The 20,230-nt window shown below is 53.5% G+C and overlaps 1 protein-coding gene across 3 annotated transcripts in view; it reads right to left on the reverse strand.

Annotated features, from left to right (window-relative positions):
- Nucleotides 1–20,230, reverse strand: part of GAB3 (GRB2 associated binding protein 3) — a 51,224-nt gene that overhangs the window by 23,412 nt on the left and 7,582 nt on the right. For all 3 annotated transcript variants that reach the window (XM_047764490.1, XM_047764493.1, XM_047764492.1), the window contains exons 2-3: nt 2,500–2,803; nt 226–439 (exon numbers count right to left, since the gene is read on the reverse strand). In XM_047764490.1, coding sequence (XP_047620446.1) covers nt 226–439; nt 2,500–2,803 — 518 coding nt within the window. The remainder of the gene's footprint in view (nt 1–225; nt 440–2,499; nt 2,804–20,230) is intronic.

The following is a 20,230-nucleotide window of genomic DNA, read 5'->3' on the forward strand; positions in this document are numbered from 1 at the left end:
AGATGCATATGAAAATGCAAGGTTAGAAACGAAAACCACCAGGCCGAACACATGACTCATTTTGTCTGGTGTGCCACATGCTTCAGCCTTTGTAGTGGCTGATAGGGATCTCTGTCCCTGCAGACACAGCCACGAGAAGATGCTGGAGCGAAGCGACCCGCCCTCGGCAGGCGCCGCGAGCACGTGTGCAAGAGGCAGGCGAGCGCGGTGGGGCGCAGAGCGTACCTGGCGTGGTGCAGCCGCCCCGTCTCACAGCTGGACAGAATCAGATAATCAGGAAGGAAGAGCAACTCTGACTCACTTCTGGTTTCCTCAGTGGCAACGGTACCAGTGCTCGGGTCCCCCCCCGGCGAGGAGGAGCTGACGGCACGGGCGGCGTGCAGGGGGCTGGCGGGAGAGGGCTGCGCGCCCGCCGGCGGCGGGGGGCTCTCCGCGGAACCTGCGTGAGAAACCAGGTCCCGGCTGCAACGCCGTGTCCCCAACAGCGTGGCAGAGGCCCAAGAGAAGAGGCAAATCCCCGTAGGCATTTGTCCTGAAGGAGGAGGCCATTTCCCCCAGCTAGAAACAGCGTCAGCGACAGAAGGCCTGTGTTCCCGGGTGAAGTGTTGACTCGATTAGGAGCAAAAGCCCAAGCGTTCTGGCCCTACGAACCTGCCCTTAGACAGTCTATGCACGGCTTCCTTACGGCCCTCAGCCGCGGCCCTGCGTCACTGTTTATTCGCTCAACGAATACTCAATGCGTAGCAGATACATGCACACATACCCACGGATGCGTGTGTGCACACATGCATGTATGCGTATAAAAATATTTATGTCTCTCTAGACGCCCACAATGGCACCTACTATGTGCCTGGAACCGTTCCAAGTCTGCCAAGACAGCCGATACAAAGACCCTGCCCAGACTGGACTCAGAGCCTGGAGGGGACAGACAGGTAACACGCCTCCGCCGTTAGCATGTCTAAGGCAGAGGCGGAAAAGACTCCCCACGAAAAGTCACACTCTCAGACTGACTGCCCACGAAAAGCCTGACTTTATTTCCCTTTTGAACCAAGCTGGCAGGAGTTTAGGATTCCTGAGTTAGAGTGGCCCAGGGCTGCCTGGGTTCAAGTCCGAGGCTCTCATATCTAGCTGTTGTGATCTTGGGCAAGTGATCCGCTTGCTGCACGTCTCCTTATCCGTAAAGCCGATGTGCCAATGGCACGCATGCCACAGAATCCGTCAGGGATAGGATGAGCTAGGACACAAAAGCGTTAACGGAGCTCCCGGCCAGGACACACACCTGTGGTTGGTGGAGACAGAGCCAACTACTGTATGTGAAGGGCCGCAGAGACGAGCCCTTCACGCTTCTGGGTTCTCAGCTGAAGAGAGCCCAGCTCTGACATCCTCCTAAAACCTCGGGAGCCTACAAGGGGATGAAAGAGGCCAGAGGAGGGTTTCTGGCTTCCTCCAGCCCCGCGCGAGAGCTTTCTGGCTTCTGCCCTGTGCCTTACTCATTTCCATCTCCCATCACGTATCTGTGTTTTAGCGTAACTCGCAGATGAGGACAGAAACAGAGGCGACGACATGCCACACGGATAGGATCTAGGCGGGGCTGAAGGCAGGGACTGGGGGCCAAGAGTGAGCGGCAAGGCTGGAAGGCGGTCAGGGAGCCTCTGCTGGTTTGCACAGCGTCGGACTCCAGGCCAGGACGGCTTCACTGCTGCTCTGCAAGTGAACCTGATCTGTTGTGGCAAGGGTAATGCATGTGCCATTCTTTCATGGGACACTCATGTGCGGGTGTGTGTGCTTCCTGCTAACCAAGTGAAACGATGCAGTCGCCCCGACCCACAGAGGGAGGCAAGTCTGACTCTTCCGCGCCACCTAGTGTTAGAAGGTGGCTATTTCCGCGGCAGATGATCAGAGAACAGGCCCGGCCGTAATGTTGGAGCAACCTTGGCCGGGACGGCGTTAGGGCGAGGGTTCTGTCTACTAGACTAAGAGGCTAACAGCAACTAGATTTGAGGTCCTGTAGTTTGAGCATCAGGCCTTGGTGCCAGGGGCCCAATGACAAAATGCATAAAGGGGAGGTAACTGTAACCCCAAGTGCGTTACAGCCAGCATATCCTATAGAACAGGCAGTGTGTGTGTGTGTGTGTGTGTGTGTGTGTGTGTCTGCACGTGTGTGTAAAAGAGAGAACGAGAGTGAGAAGAAAAGAGCCAGCGTCGTGAGTCACTTGCTCTCACTGCCCAGAAACAGCTCAGACCAAACTTAGAGCTGACTCCCCTTGCAGAGAGCTCGAGCCACCTGGCGCTAAGAGGACGTCTTCCCTGCCTGTGACAAGCCGCCCCGCTCAGTCTTTCCGCCAGCGAGTACCGAACAGCCCAATACACAGCAGACAAGCCGGAGCTCCCAGCACGGCTTAACGATGGGGACAGAGCAGCAGCAGCAGCAGCAGCGCCGGGGAGCATCCCGGCCCTTCTGCTCCCGGAGCCCTCCAGCGCCGCCCGCTCCACTCTCACCTGCCCTGTCCTCCAGGCGGCCAAGGTTGCAGACCTGGCTGATGCTGTGCACCCACACCTGCATTTCTTCCTCGGTCTTGGCCACCAGATAGAAGGTTCGGGAAGTGGTCTTGACAATGAAGACGAAATGGTTCTGAAACTCCTTGCGCACGAAGCCGGGGCCCGCGTGCTGCCACACGGCGCACTCGCTGAGGTCGATGACGCGCAGCGGCTTGCTCGAGTGCTTGCTCCGGTAGTACTCCAGCACGTCTGGGTCGCCGCTCAGCCGGCCCCGCCGGAGCACGAACCAGCGCTTGCGCCAGGCCTGCGGAGAGGCAGTTCAACGGGGAGTTACCGGGCCCGTGGCTCCTGCTGCCCGCACTCTGCCAAGACCCTATTGCATGCCCAGCACAGCTGAAGAGTCCACCAGCCACCTTCGCGGTGACAGGCAAAGCCCACCCGGCTCTTGAGCAAAGGGCCAGCGCACCATCTTCGAGTCGGTGGTTTTAAGGCTTGGCCATTCCTGGGGCGTGCGGGGATGGGGTTCGTGCCAACGGGTGGGCGAGAGGTATACGGTCAGCACAACTAATGCAGCCCAAGCACATCATACCGATGCAGCCCAGGCGTGTGCACTTCAGGCTTCAAAAACATCATAGTGATGAGGAACGGGAAGGACGCTTTCTTACCTCTAATCTAAAAGCCAGTATCATACATTCCAATCAGAGGCCTTGTCGGCCCTTGTGCCATAGCCCGTGTGAACGGCTATTTACCTTGTAGAGAACTGCTCGGCGAGAAAAGAAACATCAGACACGCTGGCGAGGAGAGAGGCATGATTGTCTTTCTACACAAGCCCCACTGATGATTCAAACAGAAGAACCACGCTCAGGGCAGCTGTCAGGAGGGGCCGGGGCCCGGCAGGTGAGCCCTGGCTTGGTTCTGCCTTGAGCGACACTGCCCAACTCTCAGGGGCGGAGGGGGGTATGTCGGTCCTTGTTTTTAAGACGGGCGGAATAACAGCGGGTCTGTGTCCTTCTGGGCTGAGGGACGAGGTACTGGACGGGGCGGAGCCACTAAACCCGAGCAGGAGCCCGTGCGGACGAGAGAGGCGGCCCTGTGGCCCTGGGGCGCCCCAAACTTTCCCAAGGCCACTTGGGTAGGGAAATGTGAAGAGGAACTTTGCTGTACTTCCCAAAAATGATTTGAAAAGAGGAAGTCGCATTGGACGCCGAAACGAGTTTCAACTCAACTGCTCTTAGTTTTACAGAAGCCGATTTCTCATCCTTCAAAAACAGATGATGCACATGGAGGAGGGGTCCTGCCGAGAGGGGCAGAGAGCTGCAGGGACTGGGTTTCCAGCCCCGGGGTGTGCCCGCCGCTAGGCAGACAATGACACGGCCATTCGTTCAACACGGATCTGCTGATGTCCTCCCAGGCAGCAGGAAAGCGGGCAGACGGAAAAACCGAGGGAGAACCAAAACGCCGCGGGCATCCGCGAGTCGCAGGCCCAGCGGGACCCGGGGCTGGGGCCGAAGGCAGGCGGGTACGCCGCCCCCTGGGCCGCCGCGGCTTCCAGCGCGGCCTGCGGGCGAGATCGCGGGAGCGGGCGGGCCGGCCCCCATCTCGTTTTCCATCTCCGCCTGAGAGGTGGGGTCCTCCCAAAGCAGCCGTGATGGAGCCCTGGCTAAGCAGGTGGAAGCAGGCCTCTGGACTTCTGGAGAGGGACAAGCGACAGAGACCCCGGAAGCCATCGGCCCGCGCCACAGTGACCCTCTCCACAGCGAAACACCTCCGCAGGCCCGTTGGCAAAAGGACCCAGGAGCCAAGCTGAAGATGGAACAATTTGAGCTTCACTAAACACAGTCATGACAGGGGCCTGGCATCCATCCACTGCACTGAAAGCCATGCCTTCCTCATGATGTCACACAAGAAACAAGAATACGTCAGCCCCAGAGGGTGCGAGAGACGCACTTCATGATGGGCGAAGGGGAAAGGGAAGGACCAGAAGAGCCTCATCCCGCCTCCCCGGGACAACGCAGGAAGGGAAACCTCTTTTCGTCCGCGTGTTCTAAGCCTGCACCCACCCAGGCTGTGCTCCAAAGCCGTGCGAGGTTCCGGCTACAGCAAAGCCGTTCGCTTGTGCACATACCCATGCAAGTTCTTTGCCGACTCTTTTCCATCATGGCTTTTCACAGGACAGCGAATATAGTTCCCCGTGCTTCTCGTTTCTCTCTGTCACATACAGCGGCGTGCATCTGCTAAGGCCCAACTCCTACTTCATCCGTCCCCAGCCCCTTTCCCCTTTGGTAACCCTGAGTTTGTTTCCTGTGTCTGGGGCTCTGTTTCTGTTCCATAGATATGTTGATTTTTGTCATATTTTGGATTCCGCATATAAGTGATCTCAGATGCTGTTTCCCTTCGACTTACTTCGCATGATAAGGTGTAGGTGCATCCACGTTTGCTGCCAATGGCCTATGGTTTCATGCTTTGCGGGGCTGAGTAGTAAGCACTCCACGTATGATACTGTCTAGGGATGTCCTTCAAGTGACAGGAACATTTATTTTTATTTGTTTAAGTGAGAATTGCCACGATGTTTAATTTTAATTATATATATGTATTTATTTATTTATTTAGCTTTTTGGGGCCACACCTGTGGCATATGGAGGTTCCCAGGCAAGGGTCGAATCAGAGCTACAGCTGCCGGCCTGCACCACAGCTCACGGCCACGCCGGATCCTTCACCCACTGAGTGAGGCCAGGGATGGAACCCTCCACCTCCTGGTTCCTAGTCGGATTTGTTTCTGCTGCGCCACGACGGGAACTCCATCAACAACATTTACAATGCAGAGAAGTGAGTTCGATACATGTCAGGGGAGAGGCGGTTGCAGGGGTGGTCACTGGGGGCTCGCCTACCAGTCGTCCATGTGAAAACGTGGCCTGTCTGACAGCCCGCGTGCGGGGTCATGTTCACACGGCTGCCTCGGACCCCCGCTTCTGTCTTTGGGCTCCTCAGCTGGGCAGGTCATGGAGCAGGCTAAGGTCAGCAGTTCAGGACAGACTTTCTGGGTGGCCTTGAGCCATTAAAGAACCTCAGTCGTGACATCCGTTAAATGGAGAATTTAAGAAACCGCCCTTGTGGTGTGACTGCAGTGAGCCAATGAGAAATGGACAGAAAAACAGTATGGGTTTGAAAGCCACTTAGAAGTGAGAATGGCAGTGGTGTCCCACTGCGCACGGATGGGGTCTGACCATCAAAAGATCGGCTTTTCCTGCCACGGCCACTAAGGTGACTCATGAACACCGCACCAGTATCATCTCCAGCGCCAGACCCCTGCAACATCCTGTAACCTTGTGGGAAAACATCTGTGCTCCTTTCTCGAACACAAAGCTGTGTCCAGATCCCAGGGCCGGCGGTGTTAGAGGCTCATTGCACCTCCTCCTTCGCCAGCAGGAGCCCCGGGGCGCAGTGCCTCTGAACCAGCGCAACTTGCTGACTCCGCAGTTTGTTTCCAGAGAGAGCGTGGCCTCGGGCCTACGGAGTGACGTGTTTGCGCCTCCAAAATTCACAAGTTCACGCCCCAACTAGTCCTCAATACCTCAGAATGTCCGCTCGTTTGCAGACAGAGGTCATCGAGCCACAACAAGGTCATTCATGTAACGCGCCAGACGCCCAGGCCTTGACCTTCCAGCCGCCAGAGCTTTGCCAAGGCAGCCGCGGCCAACCTACACCTCGCCTCTCAGTGTCACCGTGCCCCCAGCGAAGCCCTCACTTTCACGTGCCCCAAACCCACTCGGTCATTCTGCCTGCCGACCTTGCTCTACTCTCAAGTCCAAGTCGTGAGCCAAGCTCTGCTGACTCCTCTTGCGAAACATTCCATGTACCCCCGAGGGGCCCCCGAGGGAGCCGCCCCAGCCCGAGTCCTCCCAGAAACTCATTCTCAGCAGAGGACCCATCCACGGTGCTGGCTTGATGAGCCCCTTCCAGAGGCTTCCCAGTGTCTTGCACGCGGCCGCCTCTGCCACCCCACCCCACCCCGAGGCGCCTCACGCTGAATCGGGGCCCTTGCCCCCCTTGCTCCTTCTGCTGATATATCCCTTCGCCAGATCTCAGCTTCCTGTCACCAAGCCCATAACGTAACTGTCGCCTCCTCGGACCCCCCAGCACAAACCACTCTCAATACCTAGAGTTTTTCTTTCTGGTCTGTGTGTTGGGGGAGTAACGTCTGGCCCCCACGCCCACCCCTGCCCCCTCCTGGTGTCTTGATCACTGCTTGTTCTCGGGTGCCCAGAACACAATATTTGCTCAGTAAAGGCTCTGCGAATAAATGAATTCACACACAAGTTCGTGGCGTCCTAGACCTATAGGTTGAAAACACCACTCTTGAGAAACATGACAAGTGTTGTGGGTTTACAACAAACCTCATGACCAGGATTTGTTCCTCACAGATCCAGGGGCTTGGGACGGGGTGCGATGGTGACCCCACAGACGGCGTCTCTAAGCAGGACCTTTGAACTCAGACAAAGCAAATGCTGTTTCCAGATGTTGCAGCATGTTGTTCGGGATGAAACTGGGCCGCCGGCTAAACACAGCTAAAATGAGCTTTTGTCAATTAATCAGGCAGCTTATCAAGGCTGAAGATTGCAATGGGGACTTCCCGTTGTGGTGCAGTGGAAAGGAATCCGACTAGTATCCACAAGGATGGGGGTTCGATCCCTGGCCTCGCTCAGTGGGTTAAGGATCCGGTGTTGCTGTGAGCTGTGGTGTAGGTTGCAGACGCGGCTCGGATCTGGTGTTGCTGTGGCTCTGGTGTAGGCCGGCAGCTGCAGCTGCAGCTCCAATTCAATCCCTCGCCTGGGAACCTCCATATGCCACGGGTGCAGCCCCAAAAAGACAAGAAAAAAAAAAAAAGAAAAGAAAAGAAAGAAGATTACAGTGGAGAAAGAAGTTTGTGCACTTCATTCCTGCCCTCAGTTCCATTCGCGCAAGAAAGGTTAGAGCAGGCCTCACTTTTTGGGCTCCAGAATTCACGGCAATAACATTGAAGTGGCCCGTCTGGATTGCAGCCACTGTCGAAAGACACTGAAATGAGCTGAGAAACATCCTGAAAGTCTCTGCGGCTGTAAAGAGACACCTCTGACTTCAACTGCTTTTCTGGCAAGAGTGATTCCTGTCCCTTTGTTTCAGCGGAGTCGGCCCCCTGCCCCCTCCGGAGCGCAAAATCCCAAAGCTATGAAGTCATTTCCTTCGCGTGTGCACAGGACGGGTCAGCAACCTGCCTCCACAGCCGGCCTGGGCGGGACGGAGCCGATGTGGAGCTGCACTTGAAGCCCTCGGACTCGGTCCTTCCAGGCTGCTGTCATGTTGGCAATGGCAGTTTTGGACGTAAGCTGCCGGTGGGACAGCGGGCCTCTTGCCCTCGGACCCGTGCCGTGCTCCACGCGGGCCTGGCCCAGTGGCCGGACCCCCAGGGTCTGGTGCTCAGACTCCGGCCGCCTGATGGCTTTGCCCGGGTCACTCTTCTGCACTGCTCTGCCCAGGGCTGTCAGGCCGCGAGAGGTGCTTCGGATTAGAGGGGCCACGAGGGCAACGTGCTGCGAAGGCCCTGCAGGCAGCCAAGGTGTGGAGCTGGTGCTTTAACTCAAGCTGCAGCCGTTGTTGTCTTGCTACTGACATGCACTTCGTAAAAATTGGTGTTCAGACAGCCCAGCAACAGCTCAATCACTGACGGCCGAGTGAGGCCCCCGGGCATCCTGGACGCGGTCCCGGAACAAGAGGTGACCAAAGGGTGACAACTCGGAGATTGTCGGTGATTTGCCAGGACCCTTTAAGCCTGAGCGCCGTCGCCTTCCCGGTGGCCTCACCTGCCAACACTCAGCAGTTGGGGGTTGTGAGGTGCTGCAGAGGGTAAGGATCACGGAAGAAACGAAATTCTGGTGAATGCTCTGCTTTCCGCGCGCTCTACTCTGCCTCCTGCTTCCCTGCCGGGACCCCAGAGGCCCGGGGCCCAAGGGCAGGGCCGGGAATTTCCAGCAGCAGGTTATACCCCCCGTCTCTGTCCTGGCCCAGAGCCACTCGTCCTGGGATGGCCCATGACCCTTCAGCCTGATGGCCGGTAACCTCGTGCTTGCTACCAGATAGAGCTGGGCCTGTCCCAGGCGTGGAATGACTTCCCGTCATTGTCCCGGAGATGGCCGGGCCCACAGGATCTGCTTCCACGGCGTGTCCGGGGTGGCTTCTCGTGATTTCTGAACTGGACACTGATGATTTCAGGAGCGGTGTGTGTACATTTGCACTACGATGAAAAAGGAAAAAATAGTACCCGCATCCCCGAGGGAGTCCGTTGACGAGAAGAGCGAAAGACTGACGCGGTGACACAGACCCTCCAGAATATCCAAGAGCACTAACGTGTGCCCGGAACTGGTCTGAGCGCCTGGGGTGGATTCAATGAAACCTCCTCCAACCTGCCCGCAGGTCCCGCGAGGTCTACACTCGCTGCTGCGCACCTGCGCGCAGCAGGTGGCGGCGGCGGCGCCGAGGCGCCCAGCAGCGAGTACGCGCTCCTCCGAGTGTCACTCGGCGGCCTGGCTCGTGACCCCGAGCGAGTGACGCCTGGCACGAGAGGCAGGAAGAAAGGAGTGAGACGAAGCAACCGGTTTCTCCAAGATGCCTGCCTGCCCTCGCTGTCTCCCGAAAGACGCGGATTTGGAAAAAGCCCTCGGAAAACCTGGTCCCTCGGGCGCTGAGGTTCGAGCTGTGGGAGCTTTTTGCACTGAGGACACATCGCTAAAATGGTGTCCAGGGCAAGCTCGGCCTCGTTCCGCATGCGATCCAAATGGATCGTGCCTGAACCGCAGACTCCCACTTACACGCGCAACCTCCACCCGCCCTGAAAAGACCGGGGCGGCCACTGACCTAACGATGCCGCCTAGAAAGGCCTTCTCCGAACAGGACCCGCAGGGAAACGGGGACCAGCTTGCGCCGGCCGGCCCCTGGGCCTCGGTGCTCACGGCCCCGGAGGGATGTTTCTGGGCTGGTTCATCAGCTCTAAACGGCGCTTCGAAGACAGGAAGTTGCCAAAACCACCTCCCGGCCTCTGGCCGGCACAGAACTGTGAATCAATAGAAGCTGCTCGGCCCAGGGGCCCACGGCGTGGATTTCAGCTCCTGTCTTGGCCTGGGAGAAGCCGAGGCCCAGGGGGCACCTGCCCGCGCACGTCTCCCCAGGTGCCCAGAGAGGAGAACAGCCTCAGCTGGACCTTGGTGTCATTACCAGCTTGGCTCAAAGCAAATCCATCTGTCAGAAGGAAGACTCTTTTTATTGCTCACAGTTCAAGGCGAATTCCCATGGCCTCCTTCCTGCTGATGCGGAACACATGTGCACATCGGGATGCAGAAAGGTTTGCTGAGTGACTCGATGAGCACGGGTCTAGAACCAGCCCGGCCGCCAGCAAGTCTCCCTGCAGCTGAGTGTGGGCGCTCTCGAGCAGGGGCGCCCTTCGTGCTCGCCTAGGCCCCACGCCCTGCCCCGCTGCCCACCTGCCCACGCTTGAATCCCCCTCCTGTTCCGCTCCTGACTTCTGAGAATCCAGATGGAGGATCAGCCCATGTCACTGGCTCATCATCTCCAAGTCAGGGATTTTTCACTGGAATCCTCTGGAAAGCTTTCTCCCATTTTGTCAAAACTGCACTCTGCCCGAGGCGGGCGGCGGGGGGCGGGGGGGGGGGGCAGATGAGACGTATAAGTGATCTGGGTCTTTCCATGACTTGGTTGGATCTTCCTGCTCTATTTTGGATTCTTTTCATTCTTCTTGATGAGTTTCACAGAGGGGAATTATATAAACACGTAGTCAGAAATATGTGACTTTCTTTCTCAGAAAAAACCTCTTTTAAAGCTCCAGCAGTCACACAGGCCAAAGCAAAAAGAGCACCTGTAAACCGTTCTGCAAATACTTCGCCCAGTTTTTAACTCGGCTGCTGACCTTTTGCTCACGATTGATAAGAGTGATTCAGCCACATGTGCTGCAAACACTTTAGTATTTTGTCATGTGCCTAATAAGTTTATGTGGTTTTTGAAGTGCTAATGTCTAAAAGAATGCTTGCTACTCAGGAGTTGTTCACTAAATAAACATTGGTTGAGGACTAACCTAATGAATCAATAAAGGACCTGTCTTGTCTTGCCTTTTTTTTTGGTCTTTTTAGGGCCACACCCGCGGCATATGGAGGTTCCCAGGCTAGGGGTCGAACCGGAGCTGCAGGTGCCAGCCTACAGCAGAGCCACAGCAACGCCAGATCGGCGCCGCCTCTGCAACCTACACCATAGCACACGGCAACGCTGGGTCCTTAAACCACTGAGTGAGACCAGAGATCGAACCCGCGTCCTCCTGTATATTAGTTGGGTTCGCTACTGCTGAGCCACAGCAGGACCGGCCAGAGTGTTTTACTTTGACATGTCAAAAATCTGCCTTTCCCATTCTAGTTTTTGCTCTGCTGTCCTGTTTAGATTAGATGGAGATGCTACCACATTTGCTTCTAGAAATTATATTTCGTTTTCTTCTATTTAAATACGACACATCTGGAATTAGTTTCTCATGTCTCTAGTAAGATTGATCTATAGTTTTCTTTGTTGTATGGTAATCGCCTTATGAATTTGGTATCAAGGCTATTGAAGCAGTTTGCCTCTCCTTCCTGTGCCTAACTAGTTAAAAAAATATGAAAGGTATCCATTCTTAAAAGTTCAAGCAGTCTCAAAAATAAAAACATTTTGCATCAAGCATCTGTCTTGGAGGTGAATTATCTGGCAATACATTGATTTTCTTTCCTATTTACTCTGTCATATTGATCCGAATAACATTTTAGGGTCTAAGACTTTGAGGAGTGTACTTCTCACTTGGTGTGAAAATTTGGGTGGGGTTACATTACAACTTAAACTTCGGTTTAGTTTCTAGTTACACCATGCTCGTGGCCAAAGACCCCAAACCACTGACTTGTCAACACTAAAAGCCACAGTGTAACAGACTTGCTTCTTGTGAAATAGGAACTGCTGGTGATGAACCGAAACAACCACCAAAAAAGAGGCTGGGAGGGGACAGCAGAGCAGCCCTTGAGGGGAGCCAGCTGGCATGTCCCTATAAAGCCAGGCAAATTGTGATATGGAAGCCGAGTTACCCAGAGGGAAAGTCTCCGGCCAACAGGCCTGGGCTACGCACGTCCCAGGTCGGTGGGGTGGACCTGTGAAGCTCTACTCCGCAAGGGAAGGAGGCCCCACTTTGATGAGGCTCCCCTGCAGGCCCTGGCGCGGTGACCCAGAGCCAGTCACCGTGGCTCACGGTGCTTGGAGGAAGGCAGATGAGGCAAGAGACAGGTGCTCCCCGCAGAGGGAAGCCAGCTCTGCTCCCCATCTCCCCTCGACGCCACCCTTAGCCCCGGGACAGCAGACGCGGGGGCAGGCCGGCCCGACACAGGAGAATAAAAATATTTTCTCCATTTCCCTTTAATCTTTTACATTTAATCATGACATGAGTATGCTTGCGAAATGCCCAACAGGCCACAGAAACTATAAAGGAACCAATTTCGGGATGTGCTTACAAAAATTCAGCAATATCTACATGGCGAGAGACCCCTTGAACATAGCTGAGATCATTCCTTTGAAGGGAGTTACAACTTAATAAACAAAATACCTCAAGAGCTGCTATGGGAGTTCCCTCGTGGCCTAGCAGTTAAGGATCTAGTGTTGTCACGGTGGTGGCACAGGTTTGATCCCTGGCCTGGGAACTTCCGTATGCCGCAGGTGCAGCCAAAAAAGAGAGCTCCTGTGAAAAACTAGCTAAATGTAAATGATCTACTAGGAAAAACGGGCCAAAGATACGAAAGCATTTCACAGAAGAAACAAATGGCCCCAAATCACATGACCGGAAATCACAAATTAAAAATGTGATACATTTGCCCCTCGGATTGGCAAAAAATTTTCAAACATGTGCACAAAACGTGATGTATATTCGTAGACGTTAATGCTATCATTTATGGTGGCCGAAAATGGGTTTACGATTCTCTAGAGCGAACTTGCAAAAGCAAAAGTGAGCAGAGGCCGTTCACAAGGCATCTTTTGACAGCGCCCCTGCCGCAGGCTTCCAGGCCTCGGGCGCGCAGCGCCGGCCTCCGGGGCCGGGCCCGGACTCGCTGGCGTTCCTGAGGCCTTTCTCTCGGCCCGTCGCAGCATCGTCGTCTCTCCCCGGTCACCGCTTCGGCTCTGTCTGTCCTTACAGCCTAGTCTCAACCCAGCTGCCGAGGGAACCTGTTCGATTCGCTTCAAACCCGGTCCCGTCTCTGCTCGGAGCTGGGCAGGGTCTTCCTCCGTCACCTGCTTGGCCGCGTCCACTCCCTCCTCGCTCCCGGTGCGTGCCTGCTTGCGGGGCGCTGCCTTGGCTGCTCCCTGTCCTGGTACCAGCAAAGACGTCCCCAGCGGGCCAGGCAAAACCCCGCCAACAGACAGGCAGGCATGAAGTCCCAAAACGACCGGCAGACCCGATGTCTTCCTCGTGGAAGCACAGGAATGGCCCCTGTGGGGCCGCGGGCCCCTCGCCTGAGGCTCTTCCAACATAACCACACGGCTGGAGCTCCCTGGCGACCCGCAGCGCTTCGGGATCCGGTGTTGTCACGGCAGCGGCTCGGGTGGCTGCTGTGTCCCGGGTTCCAGCCCTGGCTGGGGAACGGCCACCTACCGTGGCTGTGGCCAAAAAAGAAAAAGACCCCGAAGACGCTCTTGAGGGTGGCCCGTATAGTCTAGAGGCAGGGGGTCCGCGGACATGGTGGTGGCGCTAGAAGCCGCCAGCTTCCAGTTCCTCGGGCACCCGACGCAGAGCTGCCGTCCACCTCCGGGCTCCGAGCAGGAGGTGCTGGCGGCCCGGGGAGACCTCGGCGGCTTTCCCCGGACGCTGCTGACCAGCGCATCTACCGCACACACTGTAGCTCCACCTTGTCACTTGCCTGGGTCCGGGAGCAGCGTCCCTTGATTTTGGGTGGCCTTCCTTTGCAAACCACTCAAGCGCTTTGCGGCCATGTGGCCCTTCGTGTCCCACCTGCCCGCGTGTCCGCCCCGTCCCCCGCTGCTGCCGCTCTGCATCCAGCCACCTGCTCTCACGCTCCGCTCCGTCTGTGCAAAAGCTCCTTCCTGTCGCTCTCCGACGACGGCACGTCCTCAAGCTCTGTCTTAGCTCCTTTTCCTTCTGACTCATCACACTCGCCTTGCACGGTCTCAGCGCCACCCCCGCAGACTCCATACTCCAGGGACCACCCAACTCTGCTTGGGCCCAGGCCCCACCCTGGGCTCTGCACACTCGTCCCAAACCAGGGTCTTCGCTCCCACGCTCCCTCCAGGGCATAACCAGGGCGCGAAAGGGTCCTGACAGACTGGCACAGAGGATCCGCTGCAAACAAAAAGGTGACCCCTCTAAGGTCCAGCTGCCAGGCTTAAAGGACGCCTCAAGGGCACGAGAGCGGACTAGACGGGAAGGGCACGGCTGCCTCCTGGCCCAGCGTCCGGAGGACGAGGGGCGCCCGGCTCCGCCCTGGGCTGCGCAGGGCACTCTCGGGGGACACTCTCGGGGGACACTCGGCGTCCTCGCAGTTACTCGGGCGGCCTGTTCAGTAGCCGGTTTCCTGCCCCTGAAAGTGTCCCAACAAATGATTGGTTCCAAAATGCGGGCAGCCTATTTCCCTAGCTCCTTCTCATGTCTCTCCTCTTTCCCAGGCTCCCTTCCAGTCTTTGCTGACGCCGAAGCCTGGAGATGGCTTCAGCAGATGCCACCTAATGAAATAACCATCTAGTTACCCGGGCCGGGGCTTGGGGTGGGGGAGGGGCTCAGCGGTCGCAGCAGCGGATGAAGGGCACGTGGCCTCGGCATGTGCCGCAGCCCTCCAGGGACAAGGACGACGAGCTCCAAGACCTAAATCAAGAACTAGAGTAACCAGCCATACGTTGTGCTTTGCAGGTACGCAGTAGTGACAGCGGATTTCTCACCAGAACCAGTTTTGAGTTGTGGTTTGGGGTGTTTTTTCCTGGCTGTTTAACCTCAAAGCTGGTTCTCCAGCCCTCTCAACATGTGTGTTGCTTGCAAATTAAAACCCTACAAGGAGCATGCAGTCAGTCCAAGTTTCCAACGTCTACAATATACCAAAATCAAATGAAGGAATCAATAAATAGAAAGGGAAAATTAAAGAGAAAAGCTACAAAGGAGCCCTAGTTAAGAATCAAAAAGCTGGCTCGCTGCAAAACCGAAAATCGATAAAATAGAAAACACCAACTAGCCTAACCAACAGGGGAAAAGGAGCAGAGGAATGAAAATGAATTTTTAAAAATCGTAAGACGATTTCATGAAATTACATGGAATGAATTTGATAGCCACGATGAAACAGACACTTTTCCAGGAAGAGTATAATTTAGAAAACTGACTTAGGGAAAGATAGACTAAACAGATCAATTTCCACAAAAGAAATACAGTTGACAAAGATCTAAACACACACAAAAAGCACGAGATACAGTTTAGAGGGGAATTCTGCCAAAATTTTAAAGTGCTGTTAATTCCAACTCTACTTAAAATATTCTAGAAGATGGCAAACTTCCAATTTTTTATGTGAGCCAAGTATAACATTTGTGCCAAAATCTGCTGAAGATTGTACAGAAATAAACAAAGCCCAATTTAAAGCCAAAAACCAATCTCACTTATGAATATCGATGGAAATAGCCAATATAAAATATTAGTATACATACTGCAACCACACAATAAAAAATATACCTTCTCCAGCTGGGGCTTATTCTAGAAATGTAAAGGTGGTTTAATATTAGATAAGCTATTAACAGAATTCATCGCTTTCACAAAAATAAACTCAAATGGCTTAAAGACTTAAACGTAAGACAAGACACCATCAAACCCCTGGAAAAGAACTCAGGCAAAACAGCCTCTGACATCCACCTTACGAGTGTTTTCTCAGGTCAGTCTCCCGAAGCAACAGAAATAAAAGCAAAAATAAACCAATGGGACCTCATCAAACGGACAAGCTTTTGCACAGCAAAGGAAACCAGAAAGGAAACAAAAAGACAACTTACAGTCCATCCCACTCCCTCCCCCTTGGCGAGGGCATACCTGTATGTGTAACTGGGTCACCACGCTGCACAGTAGAAAAAAAATTGTATTGGGGAAATAACCATTAAAAAAAAGACAACTTACAGCATGGGAGAAAATCATTTCAAATGACGCGACTGACAAGGGCTTAATCTCTAAAATATACAAACGACTTATCCGACTCAAGAGCAAAACAGCCAACCACCCAATGGAAAAATGGGCAAAAGACCTGAATAGACATTTCTTCAAGGAAGGTATACAGATGGCCAACAAGCACATGAAGAAAGGCTCCGCATCCCTGATGATTAGAGAAATGCAAATCAAAACTACCGGGAGATACCACCTCACACCCGTCAGAATGGCCCTCATTAAGAAGTCCACACATAACAAGTGCTGGAGGGGGTGTGGAGAAAAGGGACCCCTCCTGCACTGTTGGTGGGAATGGAAGCTGGTACAGCCACTATGCAGAACAGTATGGAGGTTCCTTAGAAATCTATACCTGGAACTTCCATATGACCCCGCAATGCCACTCCTGGGCATATCTATCCGGACAAAACTCTACTTAAAAGAGACACGTGCGCCCGCATGTTCATTCACAACAGCCGAGACATGGAAACAAGCCGAATGTCCATCGATGGATGATTGGATTCGGAAGATGTGGTACATATACACACAATGGAATACGACTCAGCCGCACAAAAGAAGGACATAATGCCATTTGCAGCAGCATGGATGGAACGAGAGACTCTCATCCTGAGTGAAGTCAGTCCGAAAGAGAGAGACAAATACCACAGGATATCACTTATACCTGGAATCTAATATAGGGCACAAACGAACCTTTCCACAGAACAGAAAATCATGGGCTTGGAGAACAGACGTGTGGTGGCCAAGGGGGAGGGGGAGGGAGTGGGGTGGTTGGGAGCTTGGGGTTCAGAGATGCGGACTATTGCCTTTGGAATGGATGAGCCATGAAGTCCTGCTGTGTCGCACTGGGAACTATGTCTGGTCACTTATGATGGAGCCCGGTCTTGTGCGAAAATAGAATGTGGACATGTATGTGTGACGGGGTCACCGTGCTGCACAGTAGAAATTGACAGAACACTGTAAACCAGCTATAATGAAAATAAAATCATTATATATATAAAAAGAATTCATTGCTTTGCTAGATTTAATGAAAAAGTCACACGAGCATCACTAGAAATGCTGAAAAACAATAAAATTCAACAATGATTTCTGACAAAAAAAAACTACTCGGTAATACAGGAATCATGGAATATTTCACTCACATTCAGTAACATTCTCTGAGGCACCCTGCTGTACAGCAGCTCTCTAGAAATAATTTATGTTGCATAACCGAACCTTATACGAACATGGGCCAGCAATGCCCCTTCCAGGTATAGACTCAAAATAATTTAAATCAGGATCTCAAAGAGATACCTGCACTCCCATGATCACGACAGCATCGTGCACAATAGCCGAGACCCAGAAACAAGCCGAGTGTTCACCGACAACTGACTGAACAAAGAAAATGTGCTATGTCCATACAATGGAACATTATTAAGCATTAAAAAAGGAAGGAAAGAGGAGTTCCCATTGTGGCACAGCGGAAACGAATCCTACTAGGATCCATGAGGTTGCAGGTTCAATACCTGGCCTCGCTCAGTGGGTTGAGGATCCGGTGTTGCCGTGCGCTGCGGTGTAGGTCACAGACATGGCTCGGACCTGGCGTGGCAGTGGCTGTGGCTGTGGTGTAGGCCAGCAGCTGTAGGTCCAATTCGACCCCTAGCCTGGGAACCTCCATGTGCCGCAGGTGAGACCCTAAAAAGCAAAAAAAAAAAAAAAAAAGAAAGAGGAAGCAGGAGTTCCCCTGCAGCTCAATGGCTTAAGGATCAGGTGTTGTCACTGTTGCAACTCGGGTTGCTGCTGTGGTGCCAGTTCAATTCCCGGCCTGGGAACTTCCAGATGCCACAGGAAGAGCCCTGCCATTTGTCACAAAATGGATGAATCTGGAAGACACAAAAGGACAAATACTGCCTGATTGCACTTCTATGACGCCTCTAACACATCAAACTTATAGAAGCAGGTGGCAGGATGGTGCTTGCTGGGGGCTGGGGGCGGGGGAGGAAATGGGGATTTGTTGTTCAATGGATATAAACCTCTAATATCTTTCTTAATGAGAAAATATTGAAGGCCTGCCTATAAAAGTCAACATCAAAATAAGCTTGCCCATCGTCCATACTACTGCTTCCCACAGGGTATTAACCAACACACTGGGAGAAGAAGAAAAAAATGAGATACCTAAAAATTGAAAAAAGAAGCAGTGCAACTCTCTCTATTTTACATGAAATGATTGTACACAGGAAATCCTCAAAGAATCAACTGAAAAACTACAACAGAAAGTAAGAGAATTTGAAGGTAAGAGGATACAGAATATCAATATGTTGCTACTGGACCCGGTTTTGTGCATCTCCATATCAGTTTGGCCCCACCTGCTTTGCAGGCCTTGGCTGCTGGCTGAGCGGGGAGCCAGGGCCTCTGCCGTGAGTCCCTCCCATCCTGCGAGGCCCCCCAGCCCCGGTCAACCCTCAAATACGCCAGTTCCTCCCACCGCTTCTGGATTCAGAGGAGAGGCTGCACCACAAAACACGGACTTTCCCGGCGGCTGCCCAGAAAGACAGCGAGAGACAAGAGCCACAGGGAACCAGCAGAGAAATGATCTCCCTTCTTTGGTGCACAAGGCTGTTGCAGTGCCCAGGGTCCTTTAGAGCCCGTCCTGCATTCAAACGACCTGTATTTTCTCAGAAACACACCGATTTGCATGTCCCTTCCTTCCTTCCCTTTTTCCATCGCTCGCACTGCCCTGCGACTGCAACCCCAGCAAAGCACTGGCCAAGAAGCTTTATGGCTCAAGTTCTGTTTTCTGAGGAAGTCAGGTGGTAGCCCTAGGTGCACAAACAACAACAGTTACCATAGCAACACTTAAAAAAAACCACACAGGCACAAGCCTAACAGGAATTGTGTAAAGACCAACGTGAAAAAAACTGGAAGTACTCCTGCAAGACAGAAAAGCCAGCTCGAGCAGCTGGAAAGACATATCCTGTTCTTGGATTGAAAGGGTCAACGTCATAAGGTCAGTTTTAAGTTATTTTAAAAATCTAACATAACCTCCCCCCCCCCCCCCCGCAATAAAGACAGGTTTTCTTCTGAAAGTATGCAAGCCGATGCTAAAGCTCAAGTGGGAAAAGAAAAGGCAAAAAGCTCTGAAAATAGAACAATCAAAGGGGACTGGCCATGCTGGTATTAAAGGCAACTGTAAAACGTCCATAATTAACACAGTGTGGTAATGGCATAGGAGGAGTCCCTGCTGTGGCGCAGCGGGTTAAGAATTTGTCTGCAGCGGATTGGGTCACTGTAGAGACACGGGTTTGATCCCCAGTCTAGCACAGTGGGTTAAAGACTCCAGCGTTGCCACAGCTGTAGCATGAACTGCAGCTGCAGCTTGGAGTCAGTCCTTGGCCTGGGAACTTCCGTGTGCCCTGGGAGCAGCTCGAAGGAAGCAAAAGCAAAAGGCTGACATATGAATTGGCAGAGAGATCAGCGGAAGATAACAAAAAAACCTAGAAACTGAACTAGAAATAAATACGGAAATTTCACATATGATAAAGGCAGGGAGTTCCCGTTGTGGCTCAGCGCTGACAAACCCAACAAGCATCCATGAGGATGCGGGTTCGACCCCTGGCCTTGCTCAGTGGGTGAAGGATCTGGCGTGGCCTTGAGCTGTGGTGTGGGTCGCAGACGCGGCTCGGATCCCGCGTGGCTGGGGCTCTGGCGTAGGCCGGGGGCTACAGCTCCAATTGGACCCCTAGCCTGGGACCCTCCACATGCCATGGGAGCGGCCCAAGAAATGGCAAAAAGACAAAATATATATATATATTCGGGGAGAATCTTCAGTATCTCCTCTCTTAACAAACAGACAATTCAATGTTACTGCCTACAGTCGCCAGGAGCTGTCGATTTGATAACCACAAGGCTGTGCCTTTGGGCCACCTCGGCCCATTCCACACCCCCCCCCCAGCCCCTGCCTCGGGCAACCCCATGCTGTCCCCTGTATCTTTGAGTTCAGTGCTCAGCTTCTGTTTTTAAGATTCTCCACAAAAGTGAGATCAGACGGCCTTTGCCTTGGCATTTGCCTTCCTCTGCGTGACTTCCTTCACTTAGCATAATGCCCTCAAGTTCCATCCATGTCACTGCAAATGGCCAGATGCCATTTTTATGGCTGAATGAGTCCCCTTGTGTGGAGATACACACACACACACACCGCCGCTGTATCCTTTCATCTACCGATGCCCACTTAGGCTGCTTCCATCCGGTGGCTGCTGCAAATAAAGCTGCTGGGAACATGGGGGTGCATATACCTTTCAGGTCAGTGTTTTCGTTTCCTTTGGATAAGTAACCAGAACCGGAATTGCTGGATCATGTGGTTGTGCCATTGTTAATGTGCCGAGGAAGCTCCGTACTCTTTTCCACCGTGGCTGCACCAAGTGACATTCCCACCAACAGCACAGAGGGGCCCCTTTTCTCCACATCCTCACCAACCCTTGTTATCTCTTGCCTTTTTGATGCCAGCCATTGTGTCAT

The sequence above is a fragment of the Phacochoerus africanus genome, chromosome X (assembly GCF_016906955.1).
Source record: "Phacochoerus africanus isolate WHEZ1 chromosome X, ROS_Pafr_v1, whole genome shotgun sequence".
Lineage (NCBI taxonomy): Eukaryota > Metazoa > Chordata > Mammalia > Artiodactyla > Suidae > Phacochoerus > Phacochoerus africanus.